Source organism: Hylobates moloch, unplaced genomic scaffold (genome assembly GCF_009828535.3).
Source record: "Hylobates moloch isolate HMO894 unplaced genomic scaffold, HMol_V3 SCAFFOLD_9, whole genome shotgun sequence".
Lineage (NCBI taxonomy): Eukaryota > Metazoa > Chordata > Mammalia > Primates > Hylobatidae > Hylobates > Hylobates moloch.
The window spans coordinates 52,916,608-52,939,242 of record NW_026652284.1 but is presented as its reverse complement, the minus strand read 5'-3'; the positions used below and the strand labels follow the sequence as shown (position 1 = coordinate 52,939,242).

The 22,635-nt window shown below is 38.2% G+C and overlaps 1 protein-coding gene across 1 annotated transcript in view; it reads right to left on the bottom strand.

Annotated features, from left to right (window-relative positions):
- KCNB2 (potassium voltage-gated channel subfamily B member 2) overlaps positions 1-22,635 on the bottom strand; it is a 399,812-nt gene that overhangs the window by 351,373 nt on the left and 25,804 nt on the right. Inside the window, exon 2 of the mRNA XM_032759840.2 lies at positions 17,360-18,031. Within this exon, the coding sequence (XP_032615731.1) occupies positions 17,360-17,938 (579 nt within the window). The 5' untranslated portion in view covers positions 17,939-18,031. The remainder of the gene's footprint in view (positions 1-17,359; positions 18,032-22,635) is intronic.

Below are 22,635 nucleotides of genomic sequence, written 5' to 3'. Positions count from 1 at the left end.
TTGCTTTAGCACTAAAAATTGCTCGGTCTGTATCCTCCCTCACCAGGTGTAATAGGCACTTGTTTTATGAATTTTTTTATATGCCAGTCTTCCCAGTTTTGTCTTGATTTTGCTACTCATATTTTCCTTTCACCTATCTATCTATCTAGTCTGTCTTTTTATCTAGTTTATCTTATCTACCTCTCTATCCACAATCCATTCAGTCATTTATTATGCTGTCATGTTATACATATTTGCACTGCTTTAAATAATTTGGGGGAATTAAGACCTGGTAATAAATGAACTACCAGCCCCAAGGCACTCCCTAACCTTGTTCTTAATCAAGAAGATAATTTACCAAATGCTAATCTAAATACGACATCTGAAATTTTGATTGTGAGATAATTTTTATTTAAATTTACATATCAGAAACACTGTGCCACTTCAATCTTAAATTCAGAAAATGTGAAACTAGTTTTCCTTGTGAAAAACTAGTAATTAAAAACTTTTTAAAATAAATAATGGCGTTCTAATAACTCCCTCGTTATTATAGCATTTTTGAATAAATTCAAGACTTCTTGCAGTTCAGCACGGACAGATTTTATAGATGAGAATATATTTACATTGAATCCAATTCTTCCTGAGCCAAATAATTATTTGCAATCAGACATATTACTGTTAATGCACCATAATGACAAGGCTTTACATCAATGATCTGTGTTCAATTTCATACCCTACTAACAGATACTTGCATAGGAAATAAGAACCAATAGGCCCTACCAGAAAGTGCAAAGTGAGTCTGATCATTTCCCTCTCTCAAAGCAAAGGCACTGCTTGTGAACAAGAATAAAACCATTTACAATTGCTCAATTTCTAGGCAGTTATATTATTTTCAGTGATTAACATGACAGCAACCATCAGAATGGAACATTTAAATACATATGCTATAATGTAAGCAAACTTTGGAATGGTCAGTTCATTCTTTTTTTTATTTTCATTCTTTTTTCCATTAACAGAATCCATTTTTTTTTAAAAGCCCTCTTTAAGATTTAAATTTTAATTTGTATTTCAGGATCCATTTATCTAAAGTATCATGTTCATGACAATTTGGACAAGTCAATAAACATTAATTAACTGCCTTTAAAGGGTTAGTTGTAAAATCAGATAAAAATAGTTTATTACCTATAAGCAGATGTTGTCCTTCACAAACTAATAAGATTACTCAAATTGCAACAGAAGAATAAATATTTATGGGAAAAATCCCTCTTTGTGATGGTTCAGAATAAATTAGAGTAATAATGGTAACGTAATACATGCTAGCTGTGTGTGTGTACTAGGGATTCAGCTAATTAGATCATTTAATCCTCACAATCACTGTGTTCGGTACATATTACCGTCACTTCACTATTCAGCTGAGAATCTGAGGCTTAGCGAGGTCACCAAGGTGGTTAAGCGGCAGAGTGAGCCTCCATTCCAAGTTTGTCTTACCCCAGAGCCTGTGCCCCTCACCTGTGTGCCCGCCTACCTAGCTGCTTCCTACCAGCAGCTGACACCTATAAGGCCAAACCTCATCCACCTAGGCCCTTCTGTATGGATGCAGACTCTCAGGTGGGTCTCAAACCAGGGCAGTACACGGCCCTCCCTGGCCCTTCGGCCTAATTCCTACCACCGACAGTTTCCCTAAAGTACCACTGCATGCACTGGACACCTTCCTTTCTTTCCTTTTGCCTTTGTTTACACTTTCTTCCTCTACTCTAACCATTTTTCTATTCCTGCTACTATATTTTTCTATTCCTCTTATTCACAAAGCTTTCTCTATCTGATAAAATTTGCATAATTAGATCCCTCCTCTGAAATTCTAAATACTATACCAAATAAAAGTTTACTCAAATCTATGTTAGTATAAAGAACATTTTCTGTTCATTTTATATTGATCAATTTCATCTCCTATAAAATCTTGTGATCACTTCAAAGATTGCTTTTCCTCTGATCAGTGCACAAATAATTAACAGCAGAACTGAAAATAACGTGACAGTTTATTTTTTTATTTTTTTGCCACAGAATTTTGAAAGAATTAAATTATAATACAATCTACTAAAAACTCAAAAACAGATATCATGTGGAAGGTTTAAACAAGTGAATACAATTTTACTCTTAGCAAATATCTCATTAAAATTCTTAGAAGATGTATATAAGGCTTAAAGATTTCTAATGCACAAAATAACTCTTCAAACAATAATTTTATGAATTTTTAAATTGAAACAAGTCAGAATTTAAAAGGGACTGATTAAGGCTCTTTCTGAAAAGCTGAATTAGAGAATCCCATCAGTAAGGTCTGAAATACCAGAATAATATTTGAATTGAACATTCTTTATCACCAAGTAGCATGCTGATAAAAAGCATTTTTGAGAGAAAAAGGAATGCCTAATATTTATTTAAATCCTGAACTTAGGAGTTTCCAGAAAATATATATATTTTTGGATTACAATGAAAGTCAGTTCCCCTAAGCTGATACCATTATTATTCTTTTACCTTTTGTAGTAAAAATAAAGATTCTTGATTTCCCCTTTTCACATTACACCATTAAGAATGTATTTTTTCAAAGTCAGGCATGGCGGCTCATGCCTGTAATCCCAGCATTTTGGGAAGCCTACATGGGAGGCTTGCTTGAGGCCAGGAGTTTGAGACCAGGCTGGCAACATCACAAGACCTCGTCTCTACAAAAAAATAATTTTTAAAAAATTAGTTGGGTGTGGTGGTGCTCATCTATAGTTCCAGCTACTCAGGAGGCTGAGGCAGGAGAATTGCTTGAGCCCAGGAGTTTGAGGTTACGGTGAGCTATGATGGCATCACTGCACTGTAGCCTGAGGAAAAGAGCAAGATCTTGTCTCTAAAATCGTACAAGTTTTAAAAAGAACTTATTTGTTTCAGACTATCTTCAAATCCTCACAAAAAGACATTATCTTGGAGGTCTATCTTGATTCAAACTCTGGACTTATCCACATTTGTGACTTCTCCTGAGTACTGGGATAGCTCCGAGGGACAGCTCCCCGGGTGGCCTTGTATCAACACAGACCCCTCCTTTCTTGCTTGTAGCTCTCTAGAATAACTGTAGAATGTGCTGGAAGTGCAACATCTGAGACAGGGACTGGCCAGAACAGCCAGGGCTCTATTCCAGTCTCCCATAGAAACAGGATGCCTTTCAATGCATTAGTTCCTTAAAGCCCAGAACAGGATGCCTTCTGAGGTCCCTCCGCTGCAGTGCAAGTGGGGCACATGCAGATAAGATTCCATCTGCCCTGGGCAGCTTTCCTGAGCCTTGGGGGATGCAGCTTGCCCTGACTTCTAGGTTGCTATTGTCCCTTGCTGCCTATCTGTAAGTAATAAGTCTGCTTCATGTAACTTATATGTGGGGGTGCTGTGTCTCATTAGACTCAGACGAGTTGGTAACCAATGCACTTGAACCTGCTTCACAAACTCCACTTGGGCCCAGGTCCTGTAAAGGGTGGATGGTTGAATCTAAATAAATGATCTATCCATCTGCTATCAGTGGTAGAAGGGCTGCCTATCCCCTGGGGGTCAGATCAAGCTCTCCTCCACATAAAGGCTACATTTTACGTATGACAAGAGTTCCCAGAGCCTACAGTTCTGACAACCAAATGAGCAACCCTAGCAAAGCAAAGCAAAGCATCTGCAAACCTGCCTGTCAGAAGCACCTGATTCCTTTCTTTGCATAAACCCTGTAGCATACAGAGCAGCCTACACTGCTATTTTAGATGGAGAGTTTATACAATGTAAAAATGTAAAACCCACATCTGCGGTTCTCAGCCTATATCGAAAACGTACAACCATTTAAAACCAGGAAGACATCCGGCTTTCTTAAACTGTTGAAAACAAACCCAGCATTACTCAGGTCTAATCGCTAGAATCAGATACCCAACCTCTATCTATGCTATTTAGTCTTCACAGAGAAATAGGAATACTGTGAAACATTTAGTTTTGCTCTTATTCCTGCCCTTCTGTGCCATTCGGAGGCACAGTCAGTGTTCTTTATGTGTCAGGAGCTATGCTAGTTATCAGTAATTGAAGACAAGAAACAGGTCGGATTCTTCAAGTGCTGCAACCTAGCTGAGCAGTTGAACACAGCACAGTCAAAATCACGAGATTACAAAGATGAAGAGAGAACTAGGGGAAAACAGGTGAGGGAGAGAATCAGGCAGACCTCACAGGAGCGTGACATATGAGCTGAGACAGAAAGAAGGACAGAGAAGGAAGTAGTGGTGGCCATAGGGGTGTGGCTGTGCCAGGTACGTGCAGGTGTGGCTGCAGCTGGTATATGAGGCACATTTGTGCAAACTAGAAAAAAATGATGTCCCTTCTGGATGGATATAGCCATGTGGAAATACTCTGTTGAGTTCAGTGAACAACCTGTCTAGACCCGAGCCCTGTTTTCAGGAATGGTTGGTAGTCTGCAACACCTGGGTCACTGTGTTTGAGAAGTGGTAAGGCATGTGGTTATATAGGAGGGTTGTGAGGGATCATAAATGCAATGCTAAGGAGTTTGGACTAGACTGCAGGCAGTGGGGAATCATTGCAGTTTTTAATTCAGGAGTGGCCCACAAGAAAGACATACTTTAATTCTGTTGGCTAAATGGAGAATGGATTAGAATTGAGGGGGGAGGCTGGGAATGAAATGAAAATGCCCAGTTCGTGACTTACAACAATAGTCCAAGCATGAGATGATTAAGGTCTAGATAATAGCAGTGCATCCAGTGGTCCTAACTCAGTAGAACAAGAATAGGATAAGTAAAGGTAAGAGACCTTGCAGTAGGGACAAAGCATAGATTTAGTGGGAAATGGAAGGGGGCTCCATGGCTGTAAAGAGGATTCAAGATCCCAAAGACAGACTAGTTTTATCCATATGCTAATGGAGTTCAAAATGTGAAATATTTAGGGTGGAATTTATGATTCACTGTTGTACTGTGGGATAGCAAGTGGGTAAGGTATAAGATGATTTTAAGTGATAAACCAAAGCCTTCAGTGAATATCAAGAAGTGATGAGACTATTGGACAATGATAGGAAATGAATGAAAAATACAACTAGAAATACAACTGTGGGAAAGCCAGGCTGTGGCTAGACTGGGTATGAATATCAATACGGCATTAGTGTGGGGCACTCGATACACATTTGATATTTCTGGGTTTCAACTGTCTAATCTCTGTAATACAATTAATGATGTGTTCTCATAGGATTGATATAAAGTAGTGGTTGGCAAACTATGGCCTGTGGGCTAAATTCACCTGCTGTCAAGCTTTATAGGAACCCAGCTACTTCCATTGGTTTCCATAGTGCCCGTGGTTGCTTTCTCACCACAACAGCAGAGCTGAGTAGTTGCAACAGAAACCTTATGGCCCACAGAGCAGAAAATAGTGACTCTCTGGCCCTTTACAGAGAAAGTTGTAGAGTCAACAGCAAAAAATCACCAAGTTCAGTGTATGGCACAGAGCAGACACTTAATATAAATATAAATTTCTCCCCTCCTGCTATTTTGAGAAAGTCATATTAATTACTAAGGATGTGAGAAAGTGCTTTTCACTTCATGACCCTGGACTGCAGGGAACAAATTCCTTTTTTTCCCCAGGTTGGGCAGGAAGAAGTATTGTTAGAAAAGAATTGGTCTCAGAATAAGAAGATAGAGTAAGGGTTGCAAGAACACTCTGATGATACTAGGAAGTTGTATCCATACCTCACAGAGGACTTTGATAACAGAAGCTAATACAGCCTTGTGAAAAGCATCTGTTACTGTATTAGGTATCAATTAACAGTCTCTTTCCCCAGAGTTAAAATTCTGCTCAAAACAGAAGGCTCTGGGGATAGTGACGCTATTATGAGAAAGCGGAAAGTAAAATCAGCTTAACTTGCACAGCCCGAGTTCACGGATTAAGGGAGGGCAGAGGGTGGGCGAAGAATCAGCTTCTCTCAAAGGGAGAGGAAAAGTATTATGTAGATGCTGATTTTAAAGAGTTGACAAGAGAAAGTTCTACTTGTCTCAGCCACTGATGCTTTAGGATAAAGAAAAACACACACCTCCTTTATAGGTTAAAGTCCAAATGAAATCCATTTGGAGGGTGAGCTAGCTTCTTCAATTTGGACTCTTAAAATATTCAATTTTGTGAAAATTTAAGTAGACATCAACTTACGAAAAGATTTACAACCAGATGAAAAATAAGTGTGAAGTCTGATTGGAGCCAAAGAAATTCAACAGGAAATCAATAGTGTTCAGTAAAGTATAACCCAAACAGTCCTAGGTGAGGAGGGCTCTCGAGGGGCTCAGTGGGGCTCTGAGCAGAGCAGGCAGTGGGACAAGAGCTAAGAAGCAGGTATGTAGAGATGAACAGAACCTCCTCAGGCAGAGATAAAATAATGGCTGAAGGAAGAAAGAAAGACTTTTCCTTATTTGGGCCGTGCTGCAATGAAAATGACATCTGGATATTTTCCAAATGTCCATTGGTGGCAATATGGTGCCTTAGAGAACCTCTTCTGCACAGAAAGTACACCATGGGGCCACCCCACCACAGCCAGGTCAGATAAACAGCAAAGGCCTGTCATCTGATCTTCAGGCTCACTTATTTTTAAATGTATGCATCAAAGTGCAACAGGGGAGAAAAGCTCATCAAAGCTTTGGCATTTGCCAAATAACTCAACCAAGATGGGTAAACAAAGAATCCAAAACAGTTTTTTTCAATTATAATATGTATTTCTTTAAGTTCATAAATACACTTAGTATATTGTTAAAATCTGCCTATCAAAACAGTTCACTGCCTTAAAGTTTCCTCAGGCTAATCTGTATATAAAACTATTTTTAAAAGGTGGTGTGACTAGCACTTGGTAAATATTCCATGTAATTTAAAATATTTATAATGGCTCATGGGCTAGAGTCTGAAAAATAAAGACCAGGGCTTAAAATTGATTTTTTTTTGCTTTGAATTTTAATATTACTCATAATGCAATTACTTTACTTATATAACACAATAATTTTCACACCTGCAGAATTCTTTTAAGAAATATAATAAAGTGTGTTAGCTTTTTTACATAGCAAATATTAAATGGCAAATTCATGTTATCCTAGACTCTGGCCTACTATTTCATATTTTCACTGCATACACAGTTCATTCCATCTGTAGTATGGCAAATTATCACCTTTTAGAAAGTAAGATTACCTACTAATGTTTTTCTGCCTCTAAACTAAAAAACGCACTGAAACAGAACAGGTTGTTCAACTCAAAGATATTATGTGGGGCCTCTGCTAGTTTCCCAAAGTAAATTTGCATTGTATTAATGAAATACATCTAATTTATCACAGCATGACTCTGTTGCTGTTCTTCATAGTGTCATTGATTTATTTTTTAATTCAACCAAATCCTGAATAAAACTACATGCTCTGACATGAATGTACAAGTCAGATGGTCCTATACAAAATGTTGCCAGATACAAATGCAATTCTAAGATATAAACTAAAATGTGAGTGTTTTAAAAAAATCTATATTTGAAGAATCCATTTGCTTGAGAACTTAACTTAGATGACACCAGATAAGACAACTGCCCTTCAATATTCCAAATTGAGCTCTAGATAGTATATTGATTAAAGCTAAAATGATGACTTGAAGGCTAGGGTTCTTCCTCTCCTGTGCAAACATCCTGAGGTTGGCTGCAGTGACGGATGCTGCAACCAACAAACCCGTCTGGAGCTGCACCGGGTTGACTTGGCTGTCCTTGGCACTGCTGTGGCTTAGGCTTGAAGTAGCTATTAAAAGTGGCATCCAACACTTGTGGTTGCATCACAAGTGACCCAATGAGAGATAAGTTAAAGCGTGAAATCTAGGGTGGCAATGACCTCTAGCATCCTGAAACAAAATCTTGGGAGACTAATAAAAATATTTCTTCCTTCTATTCTTGGATCATTAGAGCACTTCCTATGAATTTTCATGCCCTATCAGGTTATCACAAAAGTTTGTATTCTGAATGGGCTGACTGTCTTATTTGGATGACAAAGTTCCATCTATTCTAAATTGCCAAAAACATGTTGAAGTTCATTGCTTTTTCTGCAGGTGGGTTCTTTATAATAGAACATACTCTCATGAAGAGGTGGTAGTATAGATGAGTAACATCCCTCTCTCTCTCTCTCTCTCTCTCTCTCTCTCACACACACACACACATACAACAGACTTTGTCTGGGTACCACTCAGTGAGGGCTGCTGCTACTGGCTTCAGCCACCCTAGACACAGAAACTTGATGACAAACATCAGTTGGGTTCAGGTACCTGTCCTTAGTAATATCCAGAGGAATTCTTTTACTTAAAACTTTGTAAAGACATTAAAGGAGATGATTTAAGTGGAAAAATACATTCATTTTATGCATTAGTTAAGGAGTTAACTTAAACCTAGATATATGCACAGCCAAAAATAAATGCTATATAGGTGCAAAGTCTGGTATAGTTCTGATATTAGTTCCTAGTATCTCCTGGAAAAACTTTAGAGAGATGAAAGCAAATTTCTTCCTCTTCCATTTTTCTATTTCCTGCCTCTGTGCCAGTTACTACATGTCTCTGTTCTCATTCATCCATAAGTAGCTGTTTTATTCTAGCTTCATTATGTTTGTGTTAAGCCTGACACAGCAATTGCAGAGAAGTCTCAGTCTCTTCAAGTCCTTCAATGTTCTGCTTATAAACTCTAAAGTGATCATCAACTACAGTCCAGGAGACACTGGGAAAGGAGGTTAAGAACTGGATGTTGCTGATAGATACAGTAAGTGCAGCTTGCCTCTAGTGCCCACATACTATGTGGAACAGCTTGCTGGTGTGGCTTGGGGTCACCTTCATCTTTTTCTGTCCTGCTGCAGAGGGAGAAAGGATTTTAATGACCAACCAGGCTGTTAGAGGGCAAAAATAATTCCCAAGCTTACTGCTATCTTAAAAAGTTTCTACCACCTCTTAGAATACCGAGATAGAATATTTTTAATGAGGGATGTGTCCTGAGAGCTTTATAAATCTCTACTATGCCACATAATCTCCCTTATAAATACAGTAACATTTAACGAGAGCTAGTACAAATAACAATGAGGAGAAAGAAACAAATTGGGTAAAGTGGACAGCATTGGGTGACCAGCTAAGCTTGCTCACTCTCAAAGTCACTAGCTCCTACACACCAAGCTTTCATTATACATAATGCAGGTTTATGCCTCAGGGCATTACAGATTACCAAATGCCATGGAACTCTGGGGTTATTCTCAAATAGAATCAAACCACCAATGCTAAGTCAATGCTCAAAACAAAAATAACTATTGTAATCTATGGTTATTTCATGAATTGTACTTTAGCAGCTGCTTTGTCTTTTCCTATAGAACAATGTTTTGATCACAATTCTTTTTTTTGTTGTTTGTTTTTTTTGTTTTGTTTTGAGATGGAGTCTTGCTCTGTCACCCAAGCTGGAGTGCAGTGGCCTGATCTCGGCTCACTGCAACCTCCGCCTCCCGGGTTCACGCCATTCTCCTGCCTCAGCCTCCTCAGTAGCTGGGACTACAGGCGTCCGCCACCACGCCCAGCTAATTTTTTGTATTTTTAGTAGAGGTGGGGTTTCACCGTGTTAGCCAGGATGGTCTCGATCGCCTGACCTCGGATCATAATTCTTTTCAAATCAATTTTGTTAATTATGATAAAGGAAAACATCTTCCTTTATCCGAATGATCAATTCAAATGGGTATACAGATGATAGAGTCTCTCAGTTAGGAATGGCTCTTACTTGGGATCAGTTAGCAATGTCAGGTAGGGCCAGAAAGGCAAGTTTTAAAAATTATGAACATATTTTATTTATGAATTTCAAACTCTTTAAAAAAATTATAAGGTTGTCATTTGTTAATTAAAATAATTTGAAACATTTTGTGGAAAACAAAGCATTCTCTAGAGTTACTGTGATGATTTAAAATACATTTCTTCTAGTTCTATTTTTTGCTCTAAATTATTTTAAATTTTATTTGAATAATTAGTGTATGTATTTCTAGTGGACTGCCTCTTTTGTGGAACAAACTAGAAATGTAGAGGAATTAAAAATTAATAAAGTGCCCAAAGCTGTTTAGTTTCCATGATTCAATTTATGCAATATTTAGCATTCAATAAAATATTCAATATTTTATATGTGATATGTAATATTCAATAAAACTGACAAATTCAATATTCCTTAACAAACAATCCTATAGGTTCTCTGGGAAGAGAATATTTTGTTTCATATTATATGCCAAATATGTCTAAAAAACATAAAAGTGGCTAAGAAAAAGGAAAATATCAGTGGCATTCAAAATAGCATCTTCTCATGTTTAGTCCCAGTATAACTAACTGCTGTATCTATACCATATCACAATCACAATGCTAATCAATAGTATGACTATTAATATATCAATATATACCATATATATCAATGTATCAATCCTTATAAGATTCTCTGTAACATGCTGGGGCTGGGACGGGGCGGGGTGGGGTGGGGGGGGGGGGGGGGTGGGGGTGGGGAAGCTAAATAGTAACAATATAAATAAATATGGATAAGACAATGACAAACCATCTCCTTGAGGAAGCAAAGCAATTTCGTGTATTTATTAGATGAACTTTCAGATTGAAGTTCCACTAGAGAACATTAATGCTTAAAAGTAAACAATACGGGGTGGCTACCTGAAGTCAAGGTATATGCCCCATGGGAAATTTCTTATAAACTCTTAGCATTTGGAAAGTATTTGTTTGTCTTCTTCCTTTTAATGATAGATAAAACTCAGATAAAAACACTTAATCAAAAACATTATTCAAACCCTTCTAGAGTCTTCCAAAGTGAAGAGTGTTAAATATTGCAACCTTCCTTCATAATACTTATGCTTACCTAAAAGAGTAGATCATTTATTTTACAAACTTTCTCACTTGAAATAAAGAAAACAAACCCGCTAATAATCAAAGCAGTGTATATAAATTTTCAAAGTCAGAATATGTAAATACTGTTGATGTACTCAATTTTGTGATAACACTAAGTAATATAGAAAGAACTCCTTTTTTAATGTTGAAAATGATAATTAATGTATTTATTGAGGTTTAAAAAATAAAGCTTGAAAAGAATCTGATGTCTTTTAATATTAATGAAAACTAATGATTTTTCTAAAGAGATGGAAAAACTGCTTGGAAATTAAGACTGGCCCTCTTCAGATGCAACCAAGAAGCAAAGAGGAACAAAAAAGTGCATGATTCTTGGGTAATTTACTTTTTCAAAAATATTCACTTGCAAGGTGATGACTTAGTTCATTGTGCAAACTGGGACACTTTGAAGAGTAAAAAGAGATGCTATTAATAATTAGACTGGGACAAAAGGCATTAGCCAGTACTATCTCCATAACCTATGGCACCTTAGGTCACAATGGGATGTGGGGGTGTGAACTTTTTATGACTTCCTCTTCTTTTCTTGCCCTTCTCTCCCATGATCAAATGTGGCCAACTGAACAGAGTGGTGAGTTTTCAGGGCAGCCTTTCCGGGAAAGCAAAGAAGCATGGATCTAGAAATAGGATCGCTGTAGCTAAAAAACAATATTTGAGACATTTAAACCAAAACCCAATGGTGTTTTCTATTTTATCTGTTTTATTTTCTTATGCCTTACTTCTTTCAGGTTTATGACCCGTTAGTCTTCATGGATGATACATTTTAAGAAAGGAAAAAGCAAATCTTCAAGCTAAACCTCTGCAGATTGGCCAAGTTCTTTTAAATTCTATCATCTCCTGTTAACATCTCTGAACTCTTATGCTATGTGGTTGGAAGAACACAAACAGCTTAATCTGTACAGATGGGATGTAGAGAGGAAAGGAAAGAAAGGAAAATGGTAAACCACCAATACAGAAACAGTGTGACTGGCATGCTAATTAGCCCACTGCAGATAAAAATGACAGTACTGCGTACACAGAGGTGCCTCAATGTAGAGGAGAGCACTGCACGGTACACAGAGGGGCCTCAATGTAGAGGAGAGCACTGCACGGTACACAGAGGGGACTCAGTGTAGAGGGGAGCACTGCACGGTACACAGAGGGGCCTCAGTGTAGAGGGGAGCACTGCTCGGTACACAGAGGGGCCTCAGTGTAGAGGGGTTTCTGTGTTGTTCACACTGCACCACTTCATGTTTTTGGCTCATTTGTGGTTTTAGTGCCTATTGTTATATTTTCTTACCACTAAGATGGTCATCAGAAAGCTAAACGAAGAGTGTTATACAGCCCAAGCTGTTCACTTGGCTGGATCTACTTACAAGCACAACATGTGAAAGTTCTGTTCTTGAACTGAAAGAAAATCATTTATGATTCTGTTCCAATGCCTTCCTTCATTTTTCATTCAAAGCATTAGAATAACTGATCCATATACTATAAATAGAATGAGAATGTTATGTATTTTTTTCTCCCTTGATAAGTACACAGGAGTTTTTGTTTTCTTTTATTTTCTTTTTACTATTTCTGTGGCTTGGAAGGCCTACACTCTAATTTTGTTGGAATAGGGGGCTAGTTCTCAAGGAGTTATCAGCAGGGCAACCAAACAGGTACCAGCATCTAAGAAACTCATAATTTGGACCCCTGGCTCTGTGGAGAGCTGAATTTCCAAGCACAGACTGCCTATCTGCCACCAGCACCTCCCGACTTGATCCAAGGGTGGCTAAGGTCTCCTGGCCCTTCAGCTGCCATGCTGCACCATGCCAACGACAATGGACCTGTGGATGTGTGCAGGGAGTAAGATGCAGGCAGTAAACGCGGTCATCTCCTTCCCTCCGTCCCATGCATTTTCAGGGGGAGAAAACTGGTGCTAGTGAGGAGGAATAAAAACACTTACATAGTACCATCATTTGTGGCCCTCTGAACTCCATTTTTCAATTTAACTTAATTTTTCTCCTTAGGGAGATATTGATGAAAAAAAGTGTTGAAATATTTCTCTAGTCAATCATTCCCCCCTTTTCTTAAGCTAAAATAAAACCAGTTCCTGAGGGGCACAAGATATGCTTGTGTGTGTGTGTGTGTGTGTGTGTGTGTGTGTGTGTGTGAGAGAGAGAGAGAGAGAGAGACAGAGAGAGACAGAGAGAGAGCCTGAGAGAGAGAGGAGGAGCAGGGAGAGGAGTAGGGGAAAGGGAGGGAGGAAGTGGTGGCTATGGATAAATGAGGAAATTGAGGAGTGGGAAGCAGATCCTAAACCACGCCCCACTTGACCTGTATGCCTTCCTGAAAAAGCTGCTGGGTGCTCTCACTGTTTGGTTCAGATGAATAGAAATGTGTTTCTGCAGGTTTTGCCTCCTGCTGTTCTTATCCAATAAGGGCTGCTTATGTTCTAGCTTCCTGACCTGACACCTGAGATCAGCCTGTTGTCTGGCACTGCCTAGCACACACATCCACTTATGCTCTTAGAGTGAAGCTTCCCTCAGAGGACTCAGCCATGAGCCCAGGTAGCTGGATTTGCCAGAAACCCAGCTGATTTCCTTTGTTCTTGACCTTCTTAAGACATCCAAAGTGAGGGCCTTGTGTGGTACTGATGAGTCTAGTTTCTTTCAGATCTCAGGTGGGCTGTGCTACTTCCTGATTGTTGTTTCATCCCAAAGGCTGAGAATATTGCCTGCCACAAGACCCATTTCTCAAATATGCTTTTAAACACCTCTTAGACTGAAGTCACTATATGCAATATTTACAGGGAAATAGCTACTGCAGTTTCTTTGGGAAGAGGCCAAGGAAAAGAGAGAAAAATGTTTCCAGTCCAGAGACTGACTAAATTGCCCTGGCCTGGAAGAGGTACAGGATCAAGTCAAATTCCAATTTTTGCCCAGGAAACTGAAAGCAAGTTGAGCCCTTTTCTTCCCCTTGCACGATCCTATGAAAGGCACATTAAAGCCAGCAATTCCTGTCATGGTAACCCAGGGAGTTGTTCCAGTCATGCCCTGGGCCCATTCAGCTGAGCCACACATTCATAAACCACCTCAAATTTAAACTGGGTACATTATTTCTATATGAGGACATGTAGAGTCACCAAGATACACTGACAAGAGTCAAAAATGACAGAGTCCATCATATAGATATAAACCTGTGTCCCATTACCAAATCACACCATATCCCAGAGAACTAAGAAATAAGTATTTCTATTAGCCTTGTCATTATATTTTGAATAGTAAGATTATATTTCATGGTTTTCTATATATGTGCAAAAATGTTAATTTGTTAAATGTAATATTTCAGATATACCACATTGTTAAACCCTGTTTTGGCTTTTTTTCAGTTATTAATACACCAGAACATCCAAGTAAGAGAAGTGGCTCCTTATGTGACACCAGGGAACATGTTCCATAGGAGTTGACTTGTTATTGTCAGAGAAATACCCAAAGACAAAAATAATAGGTCAATTGACCTTGTAATAATTTTTGTATCATAGGGGATGCATATAGCACGGGCTGAACAATTATTACTTAACTGATTATTGAATATTTTATTTTATGTCAAAGAATAGATATTTTAGCCTGTTATGTAACACCTGATAGAGAGGGTCAAGTTTTTCCTTCCATACTAGGGATCTGGCAAATAATCTTATAGCTTTTATACTTTCTTCATTACAGGAATCTATTAAATTATATAAAAACTGAAAGAGAAAAGCACACAAATATTTTCAATAATATGAAATCCCAGTTAAGAGAATATTTTAAGAATATTTTTAAATTCTGGAAAGAATGGAGTGTCTAAGTATCTACTTTGATGTGTGTGGCACGCATAGAGCATATGTTCAAATTACCATACTGAATAAGCAAAAACTGGAAAGGCAAGGTTCACAGATATTCTGCTTTAAAGCTATCTTACCTCCCAAGCAAGTGAGGATGAACACGAAGGTTCCAAGCATTCCTACACAAGAGCTTCACAACATAGAAAATAGCCTGATGTATCCATACAATAAAGTAAATAGTGAGGGCTAGAATATCATTCTACTGCAGCTGTAATATTACTACTTTTTCTTAAGTTGTGAAAATACTATACACACATACCTGCATTACCACTCCCTCACCAAGAATTACTCCAGAAAGAAAAAAAAACAAGTTATAGGACTCGAGAAGACTACAGGAAAAGGTAGTGGTTTATATAAGACATCACACAGAGCCATTTTAAAAGGCTCTAAACCTCAGACAAACAAACAATAATTTCACTAAACTATCAAATGTAAATAATTTCCATAATATTTCACTATTCAAACAGAGAGGAAAATATAGACATATAAATAAACAAACATAAATCCTGTATGGAAATTTAGTAAAGCATCAACTTATAGTGAAGATTGACTTAGCTTGATTAACAATGTGGAAACAAATGTACCATTTATAACTACATAAAATTTTCCAAAACCAATGTCTTTGGCTGCTGGGTAGAGTTTGTAGGCAGATTTCTTGTCTATACATACAGACATAATTTGAAGCAAATTTAAATAATATGTTGGATGCATAGGTAAAGGTCTATTGTAATGAGCCATGGTCATATTACCTTCTTAGAGATTAAGAAATGGCTATTTCTTCTAAAATTTACAGATTAAATAAACTCCCTTGTGTAGGAAATCAGGTTATTGACCTTATTCTATCCTTGTGAGAAATTCTTCAGGAATATATACATATATCTTAAATTTTTTCTGTAGCAGTACTTAACTTTAGATATAGGTTAATAATGTCATTATGAACAAATAAACCACAGTAACCTTTCAAATTTTCTTTGACTTAATTGCTTTATTTTTATATAGTTGGCTAACTTTCTCTGGAAATTTTGATAGAACAATGATTTACTCCTTAGTTGCCTAAAGTCTTGAAAGAATTCATTTAACACCCACAATACTCACTTAAATCCAGAATCTGTCTCATTCATTTTCAAAATTCACTCCGTATTTTTAGTAGTAACTCGAGTATGTACCTAAACACTTGATATTGGAAAGAGCAGTAGCCTTTCTCAATCAAAACCCACAAATGCGGCACATTTATTTTTTTCTTACAAGTAAAATGAAAGTAAACAACTTATCTAAAACTACAAAAAAACCTAAAGTCTTCTATTTGCCACGAAATATGCATTTCTTTGTTATACACAACAGATTTCATTTTATTTCACTTAGGTGCATGTGCTGGCTGGAAAGTAAAATGCCTTTAGAAGTCAACCAGAAAGAAAATCAAACAAAAAGCAGTTTTATGATCATCTGCATTAGCTGATTATTTACATTATTTATGTGCTATAGATTATCATGTAGAATCTTAATTTCCAGTCAAAAATCTCATGTTCTATTATAAATTCTAAAATCATTACTGTTTACAAGAGAGAAGATTTTAGAAAAAACAGTAAATCAAAAGAATTCATGTGATGACACACTCTTCCCTTCTCCATCTCGTACTCCATTTTCATCCATTATGCACAAAATGTCAATACTATACTCCTGCAGCTAAAGATGGCTTTTTGAATTCTTACTTATCATTCATACTGCAATACAGAACTAAATATATGGAGTGGAAATTGGTTTGAGCTAACCTTGAAAGCTCTAGATAAAATCAGACAAACAGAATCACACAGTTGAATTACATACTGGAATTAGTGACAAAAAATTTACTGTGAGATTTAGATATATGCAGTCACAATGGGAAAATATGAATTTACCTTCATTTTAAACAAATATTTTATGAACTCTGATACATGGTAATACCTCAATTGTAAAACAAAAAATTAACAGTCAGAAACATGCACTGTTAAAGGAGGCCTCACAAGGGGAGGTACGTGGATGCATTCTGGACGTTGACTCATTTTTCACACAGCTTAATAAAACAGTCCCTTCCTCATGTGTGTGGCACTTGCCCTCTGAGCTACCTGGGGCCATGCTCTCGTCTCTTTCCTTGAACCTCTACATAGCCAGGCTAAGATGTACCTCCTCTCCTTCCAGTGACAGTACCTTCCCTTTGTTCAAGATGGAGCTCAGGCCCTCGTCTTCCACAAGACTCAGTGCCTGATGGGTCTGAGCTAGGGCTTTCTCCTCAACCTCCAAGTCACCAACATGATACAGCGCCAGGAAAACCAGGATTCTCTTTCATTCTCTGTTGCCCAGGCCCCTTTCTACAGACAAAAATATTTATGAAAGGGTAATGCCATTTTATGTCATTAACCAGGATGAATGACTATATTGGACTAAATAAGATTTTGGAAACGATTTTTTCACTGTCTGTGTAGCCACACTTTGTTCTGTGTTAGCAAAACAGTAAAAAAAGTTATACTCTCTAGAACGTAGGTAGCATCTTTTCTGACCACACACAGGCAAGCAATACCATGGGTTTCATACCTTTGCAGCCACTGATGAGTTAGGTTTCTCCAGCAAGTCCCACAGTTTCTTCCTTTTATCAGGGCAGCAGGTATTATCAAACTCTTCTCCTTCTCGCTCTCGCATAGTCTCTGCCTCTCGCCTCAGTTCTTCGTTCATTTGTTCTTTTTTTTGATGATATCTGGCCTGGCAACAGGACTCCAAGTAGATCTCATCAATCCCCCAGTAATCAAGTTCTTGGCCAAAAGAAAGTGCACACATTTCTTCCATCATATGGAGTTTCCCTGTCCGGTAGAAATTTAAAATGGAAGTGAAGGCTCCTGGATGCCGATCAAAGAAATACTCGTTCTCATTCAGATTATAGTCGTCGCACACTTCCAGGAGGCTCTCGTGTGTGTTGCAGTCTCGAAGCTTCCCCAGGCGCGTTCTGGGCAGCCTGTCCAGCGTTCTCCACAGGACTTCGTGGTTGAGGCCCCCCACGTTGATTTTAACTCTCCTGGAGCATGTTTTGCTCCGGATAATGTCCACAGGCTCTGGAGGAAGAGAAAGTGTCGACCTTGAAGTCTTCCTGTTTAAACCCGGGGGAGCCTTTTCTGCCATTTTGAACTGGACAAAGCCGCAGAGCCAGGGTCCTTAAAAAATGAGGTCAACTGAAGCAATATCCCTCTGGGGCAGGCATTTCCACTGACAAAGCTGGAAGAAAGCAACAGTCACTTGGTTACTTGCATTTTCCTAGAGTGCTTCCTGTTCTATGGAATCATTCTGTTGTTACAACCAGAAGGTACAATATTAACGACTGAATACAACCAGAAGTTACAATATTAACGACTAGATACTTTTGGAGATATACATCTTTGCTTTAGTATATAGGAAAGGGGGAAAGGACAACACAGTGTACTACACAGAAAAGGTTGTGTATTCAGTGATGTATACCTATAGGCTGGCAACTCCCAAACATGTCATGAGAGACCTCTTTCTCAAGCTGCAGACTAAAAGATCCATGTGCTTGATCAACTCTTTTTTTTTGAGACAGGTCTCTCTCTGTGACCCAGGCTGGAATGCAGTGCCACCATCACAGCTCACTGCAGCCTTGATCTCCTGGGCTCAGATGATCCTCCCACCTCAGCCTCCCAGGTACCTGGGACATGCCACCACACCTGGCTAATTCTTATATTTTTTGTAGAGATGGAGTTTCTCCATGTTGCCCAGGCTGGTCTTGACCTCCGGGGTGCAAGCAATCCACCTGCCTCAGCGTTCCAAAGTACTGGGATTACAGGGTGAGCCGCCGCACCTCACCCTGACCAACTCCTTCTAGATAAACCACAGACATCTTTAGCTAAACTGACCAAGGTGCCAATCTGCCCAACCAGTTCCTGATCATTCTCCATCTCAGATTTATGGCCTTCCCCACCCCATACTCAGTCACCCTCACTAAAACTCTGTGAAATCCTGATCCATCCAACCACATCCAAATAAGCACCAAGTCTTACCAATTATACCTCCTAACCATTGCTTAAGGCCTCCAACACTGTTACCAAGGTTCCTATTACCACAATGCTGGTTCGAACTCTCAGCATCACTTGCCTAGACTTCTTTTCTTTTCTTTCTTTCTTTTTTTTTTTTTTGAAACAGAGTCTCACTCTGTAGCCCAGGCACAATCTCAGTTCACTGCACAATCTCAGCTCACTGCAACTTCTGCCTCCTGGGCTCAAGTGATCCTCTCACCTCAGCTTTCCAAGTACCTAGGACTACAGGCTTGCACCACCATGGCTGGCTAATTTTTGTATTTTTTTTTTTTTTTTTAGAGACGGGGTCTCACTATATTTCCCAGGCTGGTCTGAAATTTCCAAGCTTAAGCAATCCCCTGGCCTTGGCCTCCCAAAGTGCTGGGATTACAGGCATGAGCCACCGTGCCCAGCCCTTGCCTACACTTCTAATACAGCCTTAAATTGGATCCCAAACTTGGGTTTTGTCCACCTAAAAACCATTCTCCACATAGCTATTAGAACGCTCTGCTAAGATACAAATTTGACCTTGCCACTCACATGCTTTAAACCCTGCAAAATGTCATCATTATTGGAATTTTATCTTTGAAGTCCTACCAGCACTTTAAAGCCTAGTTAGTCCTAGTAAGTCCAGCCTCCTCTCCACCTTCACTTTTCATCTTTCCCTCATCACTATATTCCAGCAATCCCAGATTGCACACAACATTCCCTTTCAAGCTCCTGGCCTTTCCATACTGTGTTCTAGAAACATTTTCTTGTTTCCTTCTAACTAGTACTTGCTTTTCAAGACTCAGCTCAAACCTCACCTTCTAGAGAAAGCGCTCTGTAATATTCCCACTCTGGGATCATGAAACTTCCACCATACCATTGCAACATACCTTTCCCATAGTATGCTGGGAACTCTTGAGGACAAAGACCATCTTCTCTATTATTACATTCCTATCACCAAGCACAGTGCTTATACAGTGTAGAAGTTTAATAAATATTAAACAGTTAATCCATTCTTTAATTATTTTCCACAAGAGAGCTGACCCAAGTAATATATGTGGCCAGAAAATGCAAAAGTGGGGTTATTGGGATCACTTATTTAAAATGCATCTGTGTTTATATGTTATGTGTATATAATATACATCAGAATGTGTGTGTGTGTGTGTTGTGTGTGGTGTGTGTGTGTGTATATTCTTCTGCTTCATAGCTCTTTTCTCCTGTGTACTAATTCTTTAAAACATTACTGCTCTTGTAGTCCCTCTTATTGATCTGTTATTCTGATCTGCAGCAGCAAGCATCGTCTTAGTTATCTTCCCCTCATGTTTTTGCAGAAAATCATAGAGCTTCAAGCAATTCATCCAAAATACCACCTTTAATGTAAAATATCATGTTTCACACAGTCAACAGCTTATACTAAAGGGAAAAACTGTTAGATTTAAGAGGTCCTTATAATTAGAACTCTCTTTTAGGATACACACCAATTTCTGCATGCCTCTGGCTTCTCCATCCTGCAAGTTAAATTTATTTCTTGTTCTGGAGGCAAAGATCCTCTTGAATGAATATAAGTCAAGGTAATGAAAAATGTAGATGGACTATATAAGAAATACTTCAAATGTGGCCAATAAATATACTTGCAGCAGGAGTTTTTTCAACTACAGAGTTACAGGAATATTTTAAGCATATATATATATATATACATATACACACACTTTCATCACACATGACAAAAATGCTTATCTTTACAAAAATAAGAAGATCTATAATGATTGACTAAGCAACCTAAATTCTCTGGGCTTGAATTTTCTAATCTACAAAATAAAGACAATAGTATCTATTTCATGCACAGTATGATGATGATTAGATGAGATTGTTTATGTGAAATGCTTACTACAAGGAGGTATATCTGAATAGAGTAAGAATATTCATATTTCTCCCTAAAGTTTGGTTTCCAAGCACTGAAAGAAAACTAAGATTAAAGCTATATTAGTGTCTATTAAATAAATTCTAGCTTTTAAGTTTTCTCTTTACATATATGTTCTGTCTTTCCCATTGAATTATAAAGGCAGGCCTGGGATTGTGGGTCCAAACTTTTCTCTACTGAGCCCTCAGCCCACACATAACAGGCACCTCACAGCATCTGTCTTTGGCGCCACTGATGTTCATGTTCTAATTTTATATTCAGGTGATGATGAACTATATATATGTTAAAAATTGAGCAACACTATCAGGATCAGGCAAAAACAGCTGAAAATATTAGAGATGGGGCAATTCCAGTGATTAATCTGAATGTGGAGTCTCCATTAAGTAACTTAGTTGTAGGTACACTGTCATCTCAACAATCAATCATTGAATTGTCCACATAAATAACAAACTGTGAGCTGATGCATTTTGAATTTGAATACAAATAAAAATAAAATAAATGTACTCTTTTTGAACACCATGTTTTATGCTAATATGAAGAAGATAAATCATTTTCAAACTGATTATAATATCAGATAAGAGGTTTTCCAGGAAGAGAACTAACTCCAGAATGACACAAATATCTCATTTGTTTTTGGCAAAGGGCATGATGTGACTTGCTATTTTGAAGAAGTCATTAAAAAAGGAAATGCTATACATAGTCACTGGTAGGTCACTATTTGTCTTAAATAATTTCACATGCATTGTGTATAGTGAATTTTCCTTTTTGTAGGGTGTGTGTCTCAAGTGAAGAGAGGTCATAAGACTTAACTTCCAAAATATCTTCTTCACTGATCAAGAACTTTCTATTATAAGAGATCCAGTGTTGATTACAAGTCCCGCAATAAAAGACAAACTGAAATTCAATGCCCTTTCTTCATAGCAAGGATAGAGAAACTAAGGGTGAGAAAATGGCCTGTTGATTTGATTTTCTTAAGACTTAAAAATGATCTGCTCTTATTATTGTTACCATGGTTAAAAGAGTTTTTATTCTCCCTGGGCAGAATGTTCTGCTTGTTACCTGATAAAGAGTGCAGGCTCAAAGGCCTAAGTTCCTGAGCAGTTGAAGACCTGTGAATAGTATTCCAAAAGTTAATCAAGCCTTCAGAATAAGCCCATAATAAATGCAAGCTGCAGAGCATAGGCCCTGATCAACAGTGCCTTTGAAAGTCACTGAGCCTTTCTCCTTGCCTGCCTGCCATTTTCCCTTCTATCTCTTCTTCTGTGGGTTTCTCTTACTTTCCCCCATGTCTGTTATGCCACATGCTACCTATCTTTCTTCCTTTTCTTTCCCTCCTTTCCTGTCCTGATCCCTAGATCTTTCCACCCTCACAGCCACTTAAACAAGCACAAAACCAAACTGTATTTTTTCAGACTTATACATACTTCATTAAGTTTTCTGTAGCCAATCTTAATACAGAGGCCTCCTAGGCTGAAAATGCCTTCCAGGAGATAAAAACATCTAAACAGAATTGGAGGTCATATGGGATCATAAAAGGGGCTCTGTCTGAGGCTCAGGACACCTCAGTTCCACATCACCCTCAATTGCTAATTGAACTTTAATTTCTTCACCCATTAAGTGGTGGCATGTCCATGCCTAAAATTCTTTTATTTCCCATGACGCTTAATTTTTTCCTTTCACTGTGATTCTGCCCCTTTTACCTCCCCATGCCCTCTAATCACCATCCTTTAGACAGAAATAAACTTATCATGCTGCCTCACAGTCAGTGAAACATTTTCCATGTCTAGTTTCTTGAGGAAGGTGGTCTTCATATTTCATTTCAAGAACCTTTACTTTAATATTTATCATGGCTTGAAACAGACTACCTTCAGAACATCATGAAT